Source organism: Chiloscyllium punctatum, chromosome 9, assembly GCF_047496795.1.
Source record: "Chiloscyllium punctatum isolate Juve2018m chromosome 9, sChiPun1.3, whole genome shotgun sequence".
Lineage (NCBI taxonomy): Eukaryota > Metazoa > Chordata > Chondrichthyes > Orectolobiformes > Hemiscylliidae > Chiloscyllium > Chiloscyllium punctatum.
Window position 1 is genome coordinate 99,125,423 of NC_092747.1, and position 15,240 is coordinate 99,140,662.

Below are 15,240 nucleotides of genomic sequence, written 5' to 3' on the forward strand. Positions count from 1 at the left end.
GCCTGCACAAAGTTCTCCATTGAGTACCGTCTGAGATGATCAAAACTGCAATTGTAACTCTATATTCCCTTGCACCCCACTCTAGTTAATTATTAAGCTTGAGCTAAACACGACCACTGCAAATTGCAGTCAAGACTTGAGCTGCTACAGAAATTTTTGGCAAGTTGTTTAAAATAAAGATTTTGGGATAAAGCCCAAACTGTAACATGAAACACTTGGCAGTGTAAACAGCTGAATGTCCATTAAAGGCACTCAAAAAAGACAACAGCCAACACCTCTGAATTTTTTTCTATTTCATTAATTTGATCATTTTCAGTACGCACATCGATACACTTCTTTGTCAAACACATTTTCCTTTGGTACCATATATTTCCAATACTTATTGCACCAAAAATACACAAAATAGACTACTGTTGCAAGGCAAGGGAAAAGAGGGTGTGAAGGATCAAAGCAGTTCATTCAAAGTTGCAGGAAGGTATCAAATGTTGAAAGAAAATCTGTACCAACATTTGCAGGTTGCGGTTACAAACCTAGTATGCAGAATGGATTTTGTTTTGAGAAAAATGAATTTAGCAAATGCAACAGTTTAAATTTCAAATTGTCTAACCAAATGGGTTGAATTCAAACACAGATTTGCAAAGTTAGGCAATGGATTAAAATGGTGGTACAGCCTTCAAAGTGTGCACTGTTTCACCCCGTGCATGTTTGTATCAAGCATTTACACACAATGAAATTAGAAAAACAAATACTAGTTTGCCAAGTATCCAACAATGGTTGGAAATTGGAAACTTTTCTTGCATTTTTAAAATGAGAACATCTGTCAAATATGATACATAACCTTTACCACAAAGATAGACCAACGAATTGCAAGAGAACTGTGAGGAGCCTATAGAAAGAAGCATTTATAAAATCATAAGTTTTCTGAAGCAGATGGACAAGTGGAAAGCGTGGAGATTTGCTCCAATACAGAGCTGACATAGCTGCAAGCCCAGTTGATAACGTCACAAAACATAAATGGATTAATTATCATTTTACCTTGTTCAAAAAATTGGGATCGTCTTTTAAAGTTTCTCAGGCTAAGGGGCTCAGATGCTAAAGCAAAAATACAAAATATATTAACTACAAAATCTATTTGTCATTAAAAAAGTTACATGCATCCAGGAGGATAACTATTTAACAAATTACAGCAAAGAATATCCTTGAAGAATACAAAATTTAAAACCAGAATAACTTCAATCTGACATAGAATTCATTTGCCGTTTTTTTCTTTCCTCAATAGCCTCAATCATATTGAAGACCAGCAGTTGCACCAAATTCTCTAAACATCTATTGTTCCAGAAATCAATTACTCTCCCATCATGAGAAAATAAAGTAAAATTTCCTACTCCCGTCAACCCCATCAGAAAAAACATTTGAGCTGTGAATAGGTACCAAGCATTCATGTTAAAGCTGTGAAAGATGAAGAGCCTATTGAACTTGCGTAGCATTAATAGTTGAATAGCATTGGCTTAAAGTGGGGACATAAAGGCCCCGACTTAGCCATTACTACAGAAAGTAGAACTGCGCTGGCCTTTAACTGATCTGCTCTTAAATTCCTGGTCTGCAGTCAGCATGTCTCAGTAAAGATTCCTCATTCTGACTCAAAGCTGCTTATCCAGTTCCCAGACACCATAGATTCCACCGAGAACTCATGAAATATTTGAAAAGTAAGAAATTTAAACTGCAAAGCCTGTTCCTTTTTCACAGGGCTAATTATTGTCTATCAGTAATGATAATGAGTGATCCTCACCAACATAACCTGAAATCTATCACTTTAGTGCATATTCTTCAGTACTGGATTATTTTAAAAGGTAAAGATACTAGTGTAGAGATTTAACTTATTTAATTAAGCTTATTATAAAACCAAACCTGTGTCTCAAAGAAACATTTGCACCAAAGTGCCAGGCAATGACCATCTCCATCAAGAAAGAATCTAACCATCTTCTCATGACATTCAGTGACGTCAACAATGAATCACCCCACCTCTCCCCACTATCAACATCAATCAAAAACTGACCAGGATCATCCATTTAGTTACTGAGAATATAATTGCAGGTCAGAGACTAGGAATTCTGCAGCTTATAAATTATATCCTGATTTCCCAAAGCCCGCTCACCATCTATAAGGCATTAGTCAGGAATATGATGGAATATTGTCCATCTGCCTGGAAGGATGGCATATAGTCCCAACACTGAAAGCTCAATACCATGCAGGACAATATAGCCCACCTGACAGGGTACCAATCTACTACCTTCAACATTCACTCGGTCCACCAATGATACAGAGGGGCTGCACTGTGTACCACTGACAAGAAGCACTGCAGCAACATCCAAATCTGCAATCTCTACCACATAAAAGGGACAAGGGTAGCAAACACATGGAAATCCCACCACTTGTAAGTTTTCCTTCAAAGCACTCACTATTATGACTTTGAACTAAACTGTTCTGCCACCACCATTACCTGGTCAAAATCCTAGCACTCCTTTCCAATCAGCAGTGCAGGTCTCCCTACATCATATGGACTGCAGAATCTCAAGGAGTTGGCTCACCCCCATATTAAGGTCAATTGGGAATCTGAAATAAATGCTGGCTTTGCCAGCATCCAATGAACAAGTTAATGGGAGAAAAGCTTGGTGAGAAGCTGTTACAGGTGGCTGGGGCAGGGAGCCCTTTGATGTCAAATTCAGAGTGAAATTGACACACAATTTGTACTCCGTCTCTACAAACGTGCAGCAAACAAGTTTGAAAACTGAAGTTTGATTCAGAAAAGAATATTGAGTAAAGCATTAGCAGTTACTGTTTTCATTTTAACCATTTCCAGTACCTCTGCTTTCAGTAGATCATAATATTTTACTGAGAATAGATATGAAGGATGCTGACACCATACAGAAATTAATCTAGGAATGACCTCAAAATTACATGACTAAAGGAGCACAGACTGCTTGTGCATTCCCTTTAGACCACACCAGTGATGGGTTTGAATTGTTTTGACTACATTCTGTCATTCAATAGCAGAATGGCTTTTGAAGATAGTTGGAATTGCATTTACCCAACACACCCACACAACAGTGGTATTCCCTGCTGAGCTTTTAGACACATCTGTTTGGACCACACAAGTGGAATTTTAGTCCCTAAAAGTGAACAGAAAGCACAACATTTCTCCCGGAATCTTAAATAGAAAAATATTTTTTTAAAGTTACGGGCCAGTTTAGAATCATTTCCTGAAAATTCACAATGGCTCTGTAGTTGCGTGTAAAATAATTAGGTGATAACTCTCCAAGGTTCTCTCAACATGGATTACACATGATCAAAAAAAAATTCAAACTGCACTTAAGGAATATACTCATTGATATCCAGATACAATAGCAAATGAAATCAATACAATCAGCTTAAATTTAGAGCAAAAAGAAATCATAATTTATTTTTCAATTGCCCAAGTGAAGTTCAGACAATAGATTAGATTAGAGAAGATAAGATTCCATCCAGTATGGAACAGGCCCTTCAGCACAAGTCCACACCAACCCTCCGAAGAATAACCCACCTGGACTCATTTCCCCTGATTAATGCGCCTAACAAAGTAGGCAATTTAGCCTGGCCAATTTACATCTTTGGGAATGTGGGAGGAAACTAGAGTGCCCAGAGGAAACCCATGCAAACACGGAGAATGTGCAAACTCCGTACAGTCGCCCAAGGCAGGAATCGATCCTTGTCCCTGATGCTGTGAAGCAGCTGTGCTAACCACTGAGCCACTGTACCACCTTATATGACAAGACTTTATACACAAGTGAGAAATCCTTTCATGCACTGTTATGGGATTTTAGGATTGAAAAGGGCAAATGAGTGCTTTGGTTACAAAATATAGAGATTTTGGAATTTACCTATAGAATCCAAAAAAATGTTGCAACAACTTATGGGTGGCTCCAGCATCATCACACCTATTATAATGAGTATTTAGAACTCATTTTGAAAGATTTACTTACACAGAATCTTTTAAGGTCACCATTTAGTTGTCAAACTGTTGAGGGCTACTTTTAGTGAAATATTGTCTGATCTTGGAATCTCTGTATCATCATTTAGAGTGGGAGAGAAAGATCCACTGATCTCTGTCTTGAGTATATTCAATGACTGAACATTTACTGCCCTCTGTGACGGAGAACTCAAAAACCTTGCAATACTCTGAAAATTATCAACCCCTTATCCTGGGAATGAGAAGGTAAACAAAGAACTGTCTACCAGTCTTCCACTATAAGTCTTGCTGCAACTATTATGTTAGCAGCTAAACAATTCCTCACAAATGCCGTCAAACATATCTGAACCAATGCAAAGAACACAGTTAGTTTGAATATTGATGTACTTCATATTGAAGCAATTCTTGCTCCTATGCGTTAGAGGAATAAATTTGGTATTTCCCCAAATACATGACTCACTCATACGTGGCCCAGTTACACTTCACTGAATTTTAATTCCAAGGTCCGATTCCAGAGGCAGGATGGATTTTGGATAGGGAACCCAAAAATGACTGTGGCAGGATTCTGAAGGCTTTTGAGATTTGCAACCAATTTAAGAATTCAGATCCTGGAAGGCATATCCAATTAAAAGATAGTGGATGGCTCAGCAGCTGGAACAGCCAGTGGGACCACACACAATTCTGATGAGAGTCTGGCAGCACCATGGAGGTGGTGGGTTCTGTGGTTGGATCAAGACAACACTTCAAGGTGGACATGCCTCCTGTAGACATGTGAATAATGCAAGTTGTCACTGCAGTGGGGGAACCCTCAGAGAGGGTGCTCCAGCTGTAGCCCTTGCTGCCATCCTGATGGCCCTGCAGGATATGAAGGCATCCAAGCCCATTTCTCAATCCAACAGCTGACTGGCCTGTTGTTGGGAAGCCTCCATCATTCCACTTACTGACTCTAATCATATGTGGAAAATGCAAATTCTGCTTGAAGGCTGTGAAGAATGGGCAGTCTAACTGTGACTGGTAGGCAGGAATCCATCATCACCTCAGAAACTATCCCCATGAATAAAAGGTGGGAGGAATGGACCAGCAAGCCAGGATGCTGGCCTTTGGAGCCAAACTGCTAGCAATTCTACTGCCAACATCACCTTCTGCTGAGAAATAAGAATTCAGGCCACAGAAATAGTGTAACCTCCAGTGCAAAGTTTTCCTTTACGGGTTATTTTAAAAGCTAACCCACTCAGAAAATCAAGTCTATTTAATTTTTTAAAAAATATTTTACCTTTTGGCTTTGCATCCTCCAGCAAATTTTCCTGGTCCCTTTTAGATTTATCAACCTGTTTATTAACACAAAAACATTGCTTCTCAATTAATTTCCTCAAATATTATTCGTAATGAGTCAAAATAAAACTAACATTATAGAGACTCAAAGGGCTAAAGGTAACATTGCATAGTGGCAAAATGGAAATACTCCAAGAATAAGTTTTTCATAAAATCACACCCATTTCTTCCAATATTTAGGTTATTATCAGAAGCAGTCAAGATTATCTAATTTCACCTTAAAAGTTAAACAAATCATTGGTTTTGTACGTGGCATTCCATACTGCATCTGTATCCAACTTGGAAAATACATGAAAGGTTGATGTAGCAAAATTATTTCTGCATAGAAATCCTACATTTAGAATGTGTCATTGTTACTGTTCTTCATCAGAGCCACCAATTGTTGTATTTGTTCAAAACTAAAATGGTGGCAAAGCAGAAAATAGTCACCTATTTGCTGCATCTACTTAGGAAGGCTTCCATCCCAACATATTTTTGGTCATGTGTAACTTGGCATTCCCTCTCATTCTCTGGTTCCACTGAACAACATTGACAAGTGGATTTGCAACCAGGCAACACACAACAAGCATCTCAAAGTATCTTTCTATTTAATTACTTTCCCTTTACTCAACAATTCTCATTAAGGTATTCAACAGTTGCAACAGTACTCAAGCTAGAAGAGATGAAATACATTATAGTTGGATGCTTAAAATAATTACATTGCAAATATTTATTTGCAACAATAACTAGCTTGATAAAATTTATCACCATTGCAACTGCCTTAAACATTCAGAAATCATTTATAGAACGATGTATGAAATCCTACCTCCGTTGATTGATTCAAGAATTGGGTCCTATTGGTCACAGAGGCCAGTCCAGCATCTTCCCATCTGGTAGGATCATTGAAGTTAGTATGTTCTGAATCTAGAATAATATTTGTTTTTGGGAGTTAGACCAGTCAGAATGATTGGCTCACCTTTATTTATAAAACTAAGTCAGAGTCTCTGTAACACAGCCATGGAGGACAAGTCACAAATAGAAAAGTATTGGAACAGTCAGAACACAAAAACAGAAACGAGAAAGAGGCAGGTTTGAAAAGAACATAAGCATTAGGACGGGGGAGGAACTTCAATCCCTCGAGCATGCTCTGCCATTTGATACAACCACGGCTGATCTCATCTCCACCTTAACTCCATTTTCCTACCCACTCTCCATAGCCCTTCAATTCATTACTAATTAAAAATCTGCATCTCCTTATCTGTCCCTGTATCCACTGCACTCTGTGGTAGTGAATTCCTTTGAGAGGAGTAATTTCTCATGCGTTTTAAATCTCTTTATCCTAAAACTATGATCTCTCCTTCCATGTTGCCCCACAAAAAAGCATCATCTTTTCTACATCTATTGTGTCAATCCGTTTAGAATATTATATAAAATTAGACCTCCTCTCATTCTTCTACAACTCCAGAAAGAATAAGTCTAAACTGCTCAATCTCTCTTCACAAAAAAAACTATGTCTCTGGAATCAGCCTCATAATTGTATTTGAGGCAGTTCAGAAGAGATTCACATCAGTCCTCAAGCAAGGGGACCACAACACTCCAGGCAAGGTCTCACTAATGCCTTGTACAGTTGCAGCAACTCTTCTTTCCTTTTATACTCTTTCTTCAGCAACAATGTCAAATTTCCATTAACCTTGTTATTACCTGCTGGACCTGCATGCTAGTTTTGTATGACTCATGCATGACGACACTCAGTCGCCCTGCACTAAAGCACCCTGAAGTTTCTCACCATTTACACAGAAAGTTGTTTCTCTATTCTTCTGACCAAAATTGATAACCTCACACTTATCCATGTTAAACTTCAACTGCCAAATCCACATCCATTTGTAAATTTATTTCGCCATTGCAATTTCCTTTAGTGTCATCTGCAAATTTGGCTACGTCCACATCATTAATATAGACTGCAAATAGAGACCTCAAGGACTGTCTTGCTGACCAGTTAAAGACATTTGTCCTGATGTGCTGCTTTCTGTTGGTTAGCCAATTCTCTAACCAAGCTAATAAAATTACCTCTAACCCCATAGGATGTTACCTTGTCCATTAACCTTCTGAGCAGCAGTTTATTCAATACCTTCTAGAAGTCTAGGTATACATTTATAGAACCACTATCATCCACTTTGCTGTTGCATCTTCAAAGAATACTAGAAAATGAGTCAAAAGTGATTTACCCCTCATACTGACTCTTATGGATTTTGACCTTCCAAATTCCTGTTCAAACTTCTTGAATAATGAATTATAGATTCTAATAATTTCCCAATGACAGGTGTTAACCTAACTTGCCTGTAGTTTCCTTTCTACCTCCCTCCTTTTTGAATAAGATTGTAGATTAGCATTTTTCCAATCATTGGAATCTTTCAAACATCCAGGGAATTTTGGAATCTTATAACCAATGGATCTACTATCACTGCTGTCACTTCATTTACGATTTTAAAAAGGTAGGCCATGAAGCCCTGCTGCTTTCCATCACAAAAGTTTACTCAATACATTTTCCTCGTGATGACAATTGTTGTAAATTCCTCTATTTTTACAACTTCTGTATTACCTGTTACTATTGGATGGTATGAGTTTTCCTCCACTGTAAAACTGAATTAAAATATTAATTTGGTGACTCCACCGTTTTGGTTCCCCATTCTTGACTCTGCAGTCTCATCCAGGGGATCAACATTCACTTCAGCTACTTTATTCCCTTTTATGTACTCATAAGCTTTCGCTATCTGTTTTTAGATTTTGTGCTAGTTTCCATTCTTAACTTACCTTGGCTCTTTTTATGACTTGTGCCCCCAGGAGTTTAAAATTAAGAGTTAGAATTAGATTAGATTAGATTAGATTAGATTGTGGAAACAGGCCCTTCGGCCCAACAAGTCCACACCGCCCCGCCGAAGCGCAACCCACCCATACCCCTACATCTACCCCTTACCTAGCACTACGGGCAATTTAGCATAGCCAATTCACCTGACCTGCACATCTTTGGACTGTGGGAGGAAACCGGAGCACCCGGAGGAAACCCACGCAGACACGGGGAGAATGTGCAAACTCCACACAGTCAGTCGCTGAGGCGGGAATTGAACCTGGGTCTCTAGCGCTGTGAGGCAGCAGTGCTAACCACTGTGCCACCGTGCCGCCCACGCCCACGGAATTCCTACAGTGCGGAAACAGGCCCTTCAGTCCAACAAATCCACATTGTCTGAAGAGTATCCCACCAAACCCATTCCCCTTTACTCTAAATTTCCCCTGTATTCCTCTTCACATCCCTAAACAGTATGGGTAACTTAGCATGGTCACCACCTAACCTGCACATCTTTGAATTGTGGGAGTAAACCAGAGCACCCGGAAGGAAACCACACAGACACGGGGAGAATGTGCAAACTCCACAGTCACCTGAAGCTGGAATCAAACCAGTGTCCCTGGCACTAAGAGGCAGCAGTGTTAACCACTGAGCCACCATGCAACCCCAGTTATCTGCTGGTTCAAGGCTCTGGGAAAACACCAGAACTCTGCTCACACTGATACCTTCAGACCAAGTTCAGTTTAAAAATCCGACAGATTTAAACATTAAATTAGGGACAAGTGACTGGGAAGTGGAATAGCTTTCCTCAATTTTACCACAGGATCTCAACTGTCACTGTGGAGCCATCGATTCACTTGGAAACCATCCAACTGGTGTAATAATGAATAAAGAAAATAAATGGAAAAGATGAGAGAGAGAGCAACACAAAGAGAACAAGTTAGACAAAACAGAAGTTGAAAGGAATTGATATTGTACAAACATTCATACACAGCCATACTGCATCAGATGTTCCAAACCTTTCTGCAACTAATTACCTTTGATGGGAAGCCACTATAAAAGTTATTTAAAAAAAAACAAAGCAGTCTCTACTGTAATGTTTTCAAATAAATATATAAGCAGCATTGCATGGAAAACCAATTTATCTTACACTACAAATAGCTCAAGACCACATTTATGTACACTACCATTGATCACATATCATCTGCTTGCCTTCAAATGATTAAAAATAAGTTTTGTTTTAGCTTTTAAAAGCACTTTCAGCTTCTTTACCCCAAGAAGTGATCGGAATGTAGGTGTTGCTACCACGAGGAGCAGCTAAAACATTTGTGGGAGCTAGGTAAATTCATTAGAAATAAAAAAATAGATTTATGCACTGACGAGGTTCGATGAAGTAGGGAGGGAGCATTCATGAATCCCAGGACACATCAATTGAACTAAATCAACAGTTTCTGCATGGAAAACTCTGAAATATTTGTATTTGTGTTTAAATTTGGAGATTAATTTCCTCTACCATTATATGGTAGCCTATGTGAGTGCACATGACTGCACATGGAAGATGTCCTCTTAATCAAAGTGACAGGGCAACCAGGGAGAAAAAGGCTAATGATTTCACAACTGTATTAGAAATTTATACCTCTTCTTGTCGATGATTTCTTTATATAAAAAAAGGAATTGTACTTGAATTGGTTCTCTAGTTGTGATATACCAAACCCAGATTTAGACATCCCAGTATATAGTGAAAATAAGTTTGAGTGAATTAATTTTCACAGTTCTATGTCCCCTCTTCCTCCTCCAAAAACAGGCATAAAAATGAAATGAATCAGGTATTCAGTTACTACAACGGGAATTTAAAGAGGATGGTCGTGGTCTCAGCTGGTTGGAAAATGAGTGGAGGCCCCGTGTCAATTTTTCCAGGAGGCACAATTTTATTACAGTGTGACCTAGGCAGCAATGAGCTACTGTTCAATTAAGCTCCAAGTCATGTTTTGCTCACCTTCTCCAAGACCTGCTAGGCAATCTGAGGTTGCTATCTCTCCAGTACCAGCAATGCCATCAGGAATGGTGCTCACCCTCAGTATAGCTAGCCCATCGAGGGTGGGCAATGGATCACAAGGTGTAAGTGAGAGCAGGTGGGATCGATCTCATGGGGGTTTGGGGTGGTGCAACATGATAACCATCTGCAGGCCAGCCTCACCCATCACCATCTCTTGTCATATATCATTTTTCAGATGTCAAATTCTTTGATCTGGCACAGAGTTCCTATGACTAGGGACTGCCCTCCACCTTGCTCTGGTAAACACAATGAGGTTAGTTGAGTAACTTACCTGGATGGTGAGGCACAGACCCATCCCTGGTTAGATAATAATGGTGGCATGTGCTTAGCACTTAAGGGTCTCAGTTGGCTTGTGGGCAGGAAGGCCACCTGGACAAAAAAACTATCCTCACCACAGTTGATCAGAAAGGGGAGGTGGTTGTATTGGAATTGTTTCACAGTTATTTATTTAGGTCATCATTTCTGCAATGTTTGGATAAAATGGTGTAAATAAGACCCAGAGAATGATGGACTTACAACTTTTCTCATATCTTCTGATTTCCAGGTTCAGATTTCCACTCTTGTTTGCATCCTCCATGGCTTCCTGCCAAGTCTGGTGGCTCATACCAGCTACATCATTACCACTGATGGAAATGATTTCATCGCCCTCTTGCAGTTGGCAAAATTCTGCTGGTCCTCCTGACAATGTAAAGACAAATGGAAGCTGTCTTGACCAATGCAGTTTTTAAAAAGAAAAACTAATGTATTCTTCTGTCTGGGAAAGACTCTCTCTTCTTGCTGGCTTATCGGGAAAAAAAAGCACCAAAAATAAGAAATAATTGCACATGACTTCTGAATGAAAATCTAACTATTTGGAACAGGTTGTAAATCTACATAATTTCAATTTCCTTAACTGTCCCATTCAAATTTCGTCAATAATTCACAATTAATTCATTTCCCACAATTTGGTTAGTTTAGCCACAACTTGATATGAACCTTTGACGATGACTATCAATGATTAACCAACATAAATTAATCTACTGAGGATAAACAATAGCAGATGGTCAGAAGATAGCCAAAAGTGACTGCATGAAAATGAAGGATAAGACTAAGATATAGGAGCAGAAATGCACCATTCAGCTCATTGAATACCAGAGTGGAATCAATGAGATTGTGGCTGATCGGATCTCCACATTGCTGCCTTTTCCCAATAATCCTCAATTCCTTTACTGATTAAAAATTAGTCTTAGCCTTGAATATACTTCCTGACCTAGCCTTCTGCAGTAAGGAATTCCACAGATTCACTAGCTGTTGAGAGAAGAAATTCCTCCTCATCTCTCAAATATATTGAGATTATGCCCTCTGATCATAGATTCTCCCAGAAGGGGAAAACAATCTTTCCACATCTATCCTGTCAGGTTTCCTAAAAACATGCAGTTTTACTAAAGTTCCCTCTCATTCTTCTAAATTTAAAGAACAGGCACAAACTACACAACATCTCACAAGATAGTCCATTTGCAGAGTAAATGTTCTCTGCACTACCTCCAATGCCACTATCTTTGTCTAGATGAGGGGCCCAAAATTGTTCATACTATTCCACCGCTGATCTGATGATTGTATTGCAGTTTTCGCAAAACCTCTCTACTTTTACATGCTATTTCCTTTGGTATAAAGGCCAATATTGCATTTGGCTTCCTTATGACCCACTGAACTTAAATGCTAGTTTTTTTTTAAATTCATGCACGTGGACTTCCAAATCCCTCTGCTCCATAGCATTCTGCAGATTCTGTGTCATTCTCGTTATTTGCCTTTCCACCTATTTTTGTGTCACCTGTAAACTTGGCTATAGTAAATTCACTTTCCTCAAAGTCGATATATAATGTGAATTATAGCTGCAGCACTGATCCCTCTTGCACCCAACTATTAACAGGTCACCATCCTGAAAATGTCTGTTACACCTCAGTTACATTCTTCTATTCACTGGCCAATCTCCTCTAACCATGCTAATACACCATCCCCTACACCATGGATTCTTAACTTATTAAGTAGGTTAAGGAATGGCATGTTATCAAATGCCTCTGTAAATTCAAATAAATCATATCCAATGCTTCTCCTTTACTTATCCTGCTTGTTATCTCAATAAGACCATAAACCAAAGGAGCAGAAATTAGGCCATTCAGCCCATTGAGTCTGCTCTGCCATTCAATCATGGCTGATAATTTTCTCAAACCCATTCTCCCACTTTCTCCCCATAACCCTTGATCCCCAAGAACCTATCTTAGTCTTAAATACACTCAATGACCTGGCTTCTACAGCCTTCTGTGGCAGTGAATTCCATAGGTTCACCACTCTCTGGCTAAAGACGCTTCTCCTTATCTCTGTTCTAAAAGGTCTTCACTTTACCCTAAGGCTATGTCCTCGGGTCCTAGTCTCTCCTACCAATGGAAACATCTTCCCAACATCTACTCTACCCAGGCCATTCAGTATTCTGTACGTTTTAAATAGAAATCCCCCCCCCCCCCCCCCCCACGTTCTGAGTTCCATTGAACATAACCCCAGAACCCTCACATGTTCCTCATGTTAAGCTCATTTCCTAATGACGGGCTTCTGCTTGAAACGTCGATTCTCCTGCTCCTCAGATGTTAGCTAACCAGCTGTGCTTTTCCAGCACCACACTCTTTGATCGCTGATCTCCAGCATTGCAGACCTCACTTCCTCCTAGGCCTATACGTTGCTCCTACCAGTGGCTTCTTTCCCTTTTTATTTCTTACCACCGCCCTTTTGGATTCAATGTCTTCTGTTCAAAGATAATTTCGTGCTCTCAATTATTCCATTTCCTAGCAACAATGCTACTCAAGCACCATTTGCTTCCTGTCACTCCTTTCAAACAATTATATTTAGTTCCTAGCTTTAATCTCCTTGTAACCATGTCCCTGTAAATGCCATAAGATCATAGCCATTAATCTGTATTTGTCATTTATCCATGTGATGCACCAACAAGAAAATCCACTCCCTCTGTTGTAATGTATACCTTAGCATTAAGATCATTCATCTTAAGAACTCAAATGTGTGTATGTGTACAATGTTGCGACTGCCTTGGATTTGTAAGTTACACACAAAGGCTGACTTGGTATAATATCTACTTCATAACTTGTAACGTGTTTTATTGTTTTAAATAAACTAACCCGTGGAAGCTAATTAATTCTTGATAAGCAGTTAATTATTAGGCTTTGAACGTGACACTGCAAATAAAGAAAAGCTGATGACTTCACAGAGTTGTTGCAAAGAGTGGATGTGCAAGCATGAATTAAAACAGGGGAGCATGCTACACACAACAGTATATCTCCTGGTAGTAGAAGATACAAACAGCAGTGTTGCTGTTGGAACACACGAACTCCGAACCTCTGTATAGACGGCAGCTCTGAGAAGCTGGACCTCCTTATGGAGAGATATGAATGTCCCAGATTTAATTTTGTCCATTGCTGAACACTTTTTCAATGCAGTACTAGCCACTGCTCCCTGCAGTGCCAGGCTCCTGGTATTGCAGAGCCACCATCTGTGATTGGCCAAAAAGCTCAACGAGGCAGGATTTTCTCCTGGAGGGAGTCGAAAGTCTCACATCATACCAACTTAAAGGGCAGTCAGCTGAATATTGAAGTAGGGCGTGAGAAGCCTGCTCTCAGTGTATAATCCAGCCCCAGAGGATAATCAATTTAGATTTTTATGAACTGACAGAATCCTGTGCACTTAAGTACTGTTTGGCTGATCCAGATGGAGGGTGCCAGAATGCATTGTACAAAATAACTAGGTTGGCCTATTTTAACCTCTCACTTTCTGTGGGTGGCAGCACTGAGCAGACATGAAAAGCAAAATTTGACTTCATTACTGTAGCTACCAAAACTAGCAGATCCTCAGCAATTAAATAGCCTCATCTAGTCACATTTATAAAATGTAGACAGAATACATTAACATATGAAACATTTCCGTTTTCCAATATTACCTCGTTACACCTTTGCCAATTAGCAGTCAAAAGAAGAACACTTCCTCAGACTGTCTCGGAGAATTGAAACATTAGTGGATAAAGGGTGCGACAATAAGCTTTGCACATTACAAAGAAATTATAAAAGCATGCATACAGCTGTTGTAAAGCTATTGTTTCCAAAGAGGTTGCAAGTAAACAAGCCACATAAAAGTTTAAATCAATGAAATAAAATATACAACTGTGGAACAATTCCCTTTGCATGCCAAAATACACATGTAATTCACTTGATCAGTTTTCTCCGATATGTTTTGGTTAAGTAGAATCCTATAGGGGAGAATGACCTTCCGGCCAGCACACCATAAATCATTCATGGTTATCAGCTAAAGCCAGCGTGACTGTTGCTACAGCCACAGAATGAGAGACATGAAATCCAGATACTACAGATTCAAGCTCCAAGACAATGCCAAAGTGTACATTACAATTTTAAAAAAAAACCTAATTACCTCGTTCAACTGACTCGACAGTTATACCCGTAGAGCTCGGAATGGTTGTAAATCCAAAGTCGCGACCGCTGTTCGGCCTCTGATTAATAACTATTCGTGTGTTACTGTACTGTCCCTGAAAGGAAAGTAAAATTCATATAACCCACAATACCAGGACAGCCATCAATAATGCCCCCTGGAAAAGCAATCCAATAAATCAGTCAATCAATCTGATTGATCTTGCGTGTGCCACCAGCAAACAACCATTGGTATGACTGGAATGTCCAGGAACACACTCTAAATGAGCCAGGATGAACAGTTTGAAGGCTACAAAATAAGAACTATTCCCAAATGACAAAACCTAGTTTCTGGCTGCTATTTTCCCAGTTCCAGACACCAGTGGATGGGAAAGGCTCACTCAGGCAGTTATGAATAATTGCTTTTGTCGTGCATTTTAGTATTGTCTTTATACATTGATAGATCATTTTCAGGTTAATTAATCACAGATTAATTAGTCTAAAAGAGTTTTCTTTTTTAAAAAAAACGTGTACGAGCAGTCAAGGGAGACTATCATATTACCAG

The 15,240-nt window shown here is 39.3% G+C and overlaps 1 protein-coding gene across 6 annotated transcripts in view; it reads right to left on the minus strand.

Moving 5' to 3' along the window:
• LOC140481559 (LIM domain only protein 7-like) overlaps positions 1-15,240 on the minus strand; it is a 234,504-nt gene that overhangs the window by 21,643 nt on the left and 197,621 nt on the right. For 4 of the 6 annotated variants that reach the window (XM_072577959.1, XM_072577961.1, XM_072577956.1 and 1 more), the window contains 5 exons: positions 14,680-14,794; positions 10,732-10,893; positions 6,144-6,241; positions 5,280-5,334; positions 1,036-1,092 (listed from right to left, as the gene is read on the minus strand). In XM_072577959.1, coding sequence (XP_072434060.1) covers positions 1,036-1,092; positions 5,280-5,334; positions 6,144-6,241; positions 10,732-10,893; positions 14,680-14,794 — 487 coding nt within the window. Of the gene's footprint in view, positions 1-838; positions 887-1,035; positions 1,093-5,279; positions 5,335-6,143; positions 6,242-10,731; positions 10,894-14,679; positions 14,795-15,240 lie in introns of all 6 variants that reach the window. The other 2 variants (XM_072577958.1, XM_072577960.1) reach the window with 2 other exon arrangements.